General features: G+C 39.2%; 1 protein-coding gene across 1 annotated transcript in view; it reads right to left on the reverse strand.

Moving 5' to 3' along the window:
* Window positions 1-2,899: 2,899 nt before the first annotated feature.
* LOC101854469 overlaps window positions 2,900-6,433 on the reverse strand; it is a 27,482-nt gene continuing 23,948 nt past the window's right edge. The window contains exons 2-4 of the mRNA XM_005112798.3: window positions 5,968-6,220; window positions 4,367-4,965; window positions 2,900-3,114 (exon numbers count right to left, since the gene is read on the reverse strand). Of these exons, the coding sequence (XP_005112855.1) occupies window positions 2,987-3,114; window positions 4,367-4,965; window positions 5,968-6,146 (906 nt within the window). The 5' untranslated portion in view covers window positions 6,147-6,220 and the 3' untranslated portion in view covers window positions 2,900-2,986. The remainder of the gene's footprint in view (window positions 3,115-4,366; window positions 4,966-5,967; window positions 6,221-6,433) is intronic.

The following is a 6,433-nucleotide window of genomic DNA, read 5'->3' on the forward strand; positions in this document are numbered from 1 at the left end:
TCCTGAGAGCAACAGTGAAGAACTTTACCACAATACCAACAGATGCCGGAACTGTTGAGATAAACTACCAAACACTATTTTAATTCAAATTTCACGTCCATCTTTTTCATGCTTTTTTTTTTTTGTTGTTGGAATTTTTACACTGTTTACTGAAATGATGCTTCCAACCCCGCTTTACGACACAATTTTTTTTAAAATCAAATTTGAGAGATTTTGGGTGGGTGGTTGGCGGGAGCTCTGGTGTGGCTCGCTTCTTCTTTTCTATCAAACATCTATCGTCCTTATCTCCCCTTTTTCTTTTTTCTGTTTGTTACTCTCTTGTAACACCTCTAATCTTCTGGCGCTAATATGAATTTATATTATGTAGTTGCGAGCGCCGTAAAACCTCTACTAAAACTTTTTTTTAAAAGAGATTTTGGAGCCAACTCACTAGCACCCTACCCCATCAGTCAGTCATCGACTGAACAGATCTGTAGCCGAAAAGTGAAAAATGTTTTTTTTAAATTATTGTAATTTCGCTTGAATAATCCTTTTTTCCTCGCAATCACAGAGCTAGCATAGATTTTTAAAATGATGAAATGGTATAGGTTTAACGCCCCTATCAACACTATTAGGTTATTTAAAGGGCAGGACCTCCTAGTTTAACGTCCTTCTCCGATAGGACAGAGCATAGATAAGAGAGCGTCTGAGTATGAAGATAATCCCATTCCCTCACAACCATAGCATAGATCAGCAGAGAGCATCTGGTAATCAAGAAAACTCTATTTTTACCTCACAAGCAGAGCATAGATAAGACCAGAGCATATTTGTAAGAATAATTCTCATCCATCCACAACCGGTTTCTATATAAACTAGTCAACAAAAGTTAAGGAACGTACTGTAAAAAGAGTGATATATTTGTATGCATTCTTTCGAGGTTTTACTTTTACTCGAAAAACTAGATATTGGTGAAATATTACTCTATGACTAATGGGCTTGTACACACCAGGGTTTGAAGTGCACGTGACTCCTGTGCGATGAGCTGGGAAGGGGGCAAAAAGGTCCAATGTTTTCCAATTATCGATTTTTATTCTCTAGCTCTTACCGTCAGAAAAAAATTATGAACGCTCAAAAATCAGTTTTCAATTGCAAGATTCATTTCTCGTGAGTGACTTGCACACACTCATTTGCACTGTGGATACCCCATTCTGCTGCTGTAGGGCTAAGCGTAAACATGCCTCCTTGACAGAAATTGTCTGATGTAAACAGAGGACGAGCCATTGCTTGGGTACAAGATAGTGTTTCACTCCGACAAGTTGCTACACGTCCTCGAGTGTCCGTTTCTGTAATTTCACGGCTGATTCAGCGTGCCAACGCCACAGGTAGTGCCCAAGAGCGACCCTGATCAGGTCGACCAATAGTCACTAATGCAAGGGAAGACCGATTCATTCAATGATTCATAAACAGGCTCCGCAGTGGAGATCTGCTCCAGAAAATCGCATCCGGACACGGCTGAGATCGGCAACTCGTGTTAACATTAGTCGTCAGACAGTACGAAGACGTCTTCATGAGTTTGGACTTAATGCACGTCGACCAGCAGTCCGCCAGCGTCTCACCCCAGCACACAGGGCTGCTCGTCTTGCCTCTTGGCGACGCCAAGTAAGATGGACATGTCAACAGTGGGCAAACGTTCTCTTCAACGACGAGTCCCGGTTCTCTTTGCATCACAATGGCGGCCGTATCAGGGTTTGGAGGCGACCCGGAGAGCGGCTCCTCGATGAAGCCGTCAGAGAAGTGATGCCTTTTGGAGGTGGTTCCGTGATGGTATGGGGTGCTTTCAGTCTGAACCACAGAACACCTCTGTACCAAGTGCAAGGGAATCTCACTGCAATACGTTACCGAGATGAGATACTCCGTCCATTAGCACTTCTTACTCTGCAGCAGATGGGACCCCACGCGGTGTACCAGGATGACAACGCCCGACCTCATAGAGCGTTGCTTGTCCAAAACTTCATGCAGCAGGCTGGCATCAACCGAATGGACTGGCCGGCCTGCAGTCCGGACATGAATCCCATAGAAAACCTCTGGGATGAGCTGCAACGTCGAGTCAGAGACAACCACCCCGCTCTAGGAGACGCGCAGCAACTGTTTCAGATGCTGTAAGCAGAGTGGCAGGGGACGCCTCAGAGAGTGTTCACCAACCTCATGAACTCGATGAGGAGCCGTTGTACTGAGTGCCAGGACAATCGTGGTGGGCATACTCATTATTGAAATCATCTGAACTGTTTTGTTTTTGTTGCAGTCAGAAGTTAAAATAACTTCGAAACCGCTTGACCATTTTTGGGATTTGGAATTTTAACCCCTACCAAACTCAATTAATTTTTCAAGCAAGTTAAAATGGAATAACTTAATTTTCTTTTTTGGTACTTGCTATACACATGTTGATTAAAATGTGTACCAAATTTCATTGCGTGTTGAAGTTTGCTTTCGAAGTTATACACTTTTTCTCAAATGTTCCTTAATTTTTGTTGACTAGTTTATATATGTGAGGCATCGTGGTGAAATCAGGCGCTCGTCAAAATAACAAAATTGGAGGAAGAGGTATTTTCCCACCAGTTTCGCAATTTAAATCAAAATTTTTATTTTTTTAAAACCTTCTATGTCCAAATAAAAACACATTTCCGTGTGAATTATATTGAAAAACTTTTTTCTAAAAGCTCAAAATATGTAATTTTTCAGTTATCAAGGACTCTTTAGCTATAGAAGTTACCAAACTTTGGCGGCCATCTTCTCGCTATTTTCACCGCTGAAACCAAGTGAACTTAGCTCTTTCAATCACAAATATCTTCACTTCTGTTCAAGATAGATGGGTATTTTTTTCATACAAAGCAAGATAATAGAACAAGCTTTAAGATGATACCAATAACTCTACATGCACAAAAAATGACCAGCGCCTGATTCCACCGCGTCGAGACACATATATATATATAAATCAGACAGTGCCCAGTTATGAGGATGCTCTGAAGTTGGTCATTGCGTCCTGTACCAGCTGATCAGGCAGGACAGGAAACAGTTCCTTCACCTTCGCCACTACGCCATCGTCACCACCTTCTATTGCTGAAACTTGTAGATCTCCTGCGAAAACAAAATAAACTGGTAATGTCTTTTGTGAAAAGAATAGGAGTTATAACAATAACAAAGTAAACAGGTTATGTCTTTTGTGAAAAAATGAATTATAACAAAATGAACGGGTTATGTCTTTCGTGAAAATATGAATTATAACAAAATGAACAGGTTACGTCTTTTGTGAAAATATGAATTATAACAAAATGGACGGGTTATGTCTTTTGCGAAAATATGAATTATATCAAAATGAACGGGTTATGTCTTTTGTGAAAATATGAATTATAACAAAATGAACGGGTTATGTCTTTTGTGAAAATATGAATTATAACAAAATGAACGGGTTATGTCTTTTGTGAAAATATGAATTATAGCCAAAGGGCTGCTAAGTCTTTTGTGAAGAAATAGCAAAATTAAAATGATTAACTGGATAAAGTTTATGCAACTACCCAGAAGATATTGATTAAAAAAGAAAAGGTTTATGTTTGTTTTAGTAGAGGTTTTACGGCACTCGCAACTGCATAAGGTCATATGAGTGCCGAAAAGAAAAGGTTCAATCTCTTGAACACATTGGTTACTCCGTGACAGGGCGAAATCTCCAAAATATAATTTCGTATTGAAAGTGTTAAATCTTCTGATAAGATCGCAAAGAGAACTTATTTTAATAGAGTTAGGATAAAGAAAGGCACATCCATATATAATAAAAGACATTCAGTGCAGGGATAAGAACAAGATAGACAGACAGGAATATCAGAGGGAAAGAAAAGAGTTATTATTATTATAACGATGAGGACCATGATGATGATGATCATAATTATAATTACTACATGTATTATAGTATTTTTTTTCACTGAAAGCAAGACAAACGAACAAACTTTAACTTTAAGATTGTATCAATAAATTCAAATGTCCAAAAATTGACAAGCGCTTGATTCCACCACATGGCATAGTGACACATATGTAGACTGCACATGCCGTATAATATATTTTCACAGGGTGACCCAATATTTGTGGGAACCCTGCCAAAGTAGGGTATTTATTAAAAATAAATCAAGACTCATTGCTTTATCAACTTCATGTCCTTCAAACATGTATGAAAAACCTGGAGAATACAGCATTCATAGATCCAGACCTTTTACTTCATTTCTTTTTTTTTTTTATGTTAGGCTCATTATCCTGAAAAAAAATTAGCTTGCACAGACTTAGAATCTAGTTCGTTTAGGCCAAAAACTATTGATACAGATTTTTATTAAAATCTCCATACCTTTATCATCTTCAATCATTGTCTTCTGATTGACGACCATGACCGCCTTCCGGTTGGGAAAACCAATCACACGGAAAGACCCATGAAATGGCGAGGCAGCAGGATTTTGAAAGACTTGGTCAAAGTCTTCGTCAAACTCTGCTAGCTGTGTGGTGCTCTCCGGCTCCACCAAATAAAACCGTCTCCAATCACCGACCACAAAATCCACCAGCGGATTCTTCTTCCCCATAGCCCTGATGGGACAGCCTTTCCGGTGCATGCGCAGAACTTTCCCCTCATGTCGTATGTATTTATACTCGATGAACGAGTCAATGTATTCCGGGGACTCTTTCTCAAAGTCGAGACTTATGGCGCGGTACGTCGGGAATCCGAACCCGACCTCCACCAGGAACTTGTCGCCGGGCGTGGCCACGTCACAGACGTAAACGACCACGTGATTGTCTGGGAAGAGTACGCTGGAGGTGCAGGTGGCGTGCACCATGCTGGCCCTGTAGCCCAGGGCCTGGAGCAAGAAAAAGGCCGAGACGTTCAGGTTGTAGCACAGACCGCCCACTCCCGACAGGAGGTCGGACTTGATTTCTTCCACTGTCTGTCGACGCCTGAGGATCATACAATAACAGCATAACTTTCAAATGAAAAGTCAAAATACAGTGCAGCCTCTCTGTAACGACATTATCGGGACCAGAAAAAAATGACATATACATATGTATAAATAATCCTAAATCTTCTCACATAATCATTTATCTTCTCACATAATTATCAACCTTCTCACATAATCATCTCTTCTCACATAATTATCTATCTTCTCACATAATTATCAACCTTCTCACATAATTATCTATCTTCTCACATAATTATCAACCTTCTCATATAATCCCCATCTTCTCACATAATCATACATCCTCTTACTTAATTATCAACCTTCTCATAAGCTTATAATCCCCAATCTTCTCACTTAATCATTTACTGTCCTGTATAATCATCTGCTGTCATGTATAATCATCTACTGTCTTGTACATAATCATCTACTGTCTTGTACAATCATCTACTGTTTTGTATACTGTCTTGTATAATCATCTGCTGTTTTGTATACTGTCTAATATAACCATCTACTGTCTTGTACATAACCATCTACTGTCTTGTACATAATCATCTACTGTCCTGTATAATCATCTACCGTCTTGTACATAATCATCTACTGTCCTGTATCATCATCTACTGTCCTGTCTAACCATCTACTGCCTTGTATAATCATCTACTGTTTTGTACACTGTCTTGTATAATCATCTATTTCTATTGTATAATCATCAACTGTCTTGTATAATCTTCTACTGTCTTGTATAATCATCTACTGTCTTGTATAATCATCTACTGTTCTGTATAATCATCATCAACTGTCTTGTATTATAATCATCTACTGTCCTGTATAATCATCTGCTGTCTTGTATAATCATTTACTGTCGTGTATAATCATCTACTGTCTTGTATAATCATCAACTGTCTCATCTATTGTCTCATATAATTATCTACTGTCTCGTATAATTATCTACTGTCTCGTATAATAATCAACTGTCTTGTATAATAATCATCTACTGTCTCACCGCTGGGCCTTGGGCACACTGAGCAGTCTCAAGTTCTGGAAGACCAACTGTGTCTGCATGGCCACCACAAAGTCATCCAGAAGTGACCGGCGGTCAGTCTCCAGTCTTTTCTCCACATCCCGCACTTTCAAGTTGTTTTTGAGGAAGGAGAGAGCCTCGTCCTTCGTGAACATCGACATGGTTTTTTGTTTGTCTGTTTGTTTGTTTGTTTGTTTGACTGATCTCAGGCAGAGACAAGATCGTCAAGAGGATTCTGTGGAGAAAGAAGCAAAATACAATATATGGAGGGCAGAGACATGAGTAGAAAACCAGAAGCATAAATTCTGTCGATCTGGTTTTATGCACCCCGCATAATTTAGCAAAATTTGAATATTTTTTGCATAATTTCTTATTATTTTTCTTTACCATTCTTTGTTAAAATTGACAGAATCGCATAATTTCACATTTTTTGGGGGCACAGTTTGCA

Source organism: Aplysia californica, unplaced genomic scaffold (assembly GCF_000002075.1).
Source record: "Aplysia californica isolate F4 #8 unplaced genomic scaffold, AplCal3.0 scaffold01414, whole genome shotgun sequence".
NCBI classification, from domain to species: domain Eukaryota; kingdom Metazoa; phylum Mollusca; class Gastropoda; order Aplysiida; family Aplysiidae; genus Aplysia; species Aplysia californica.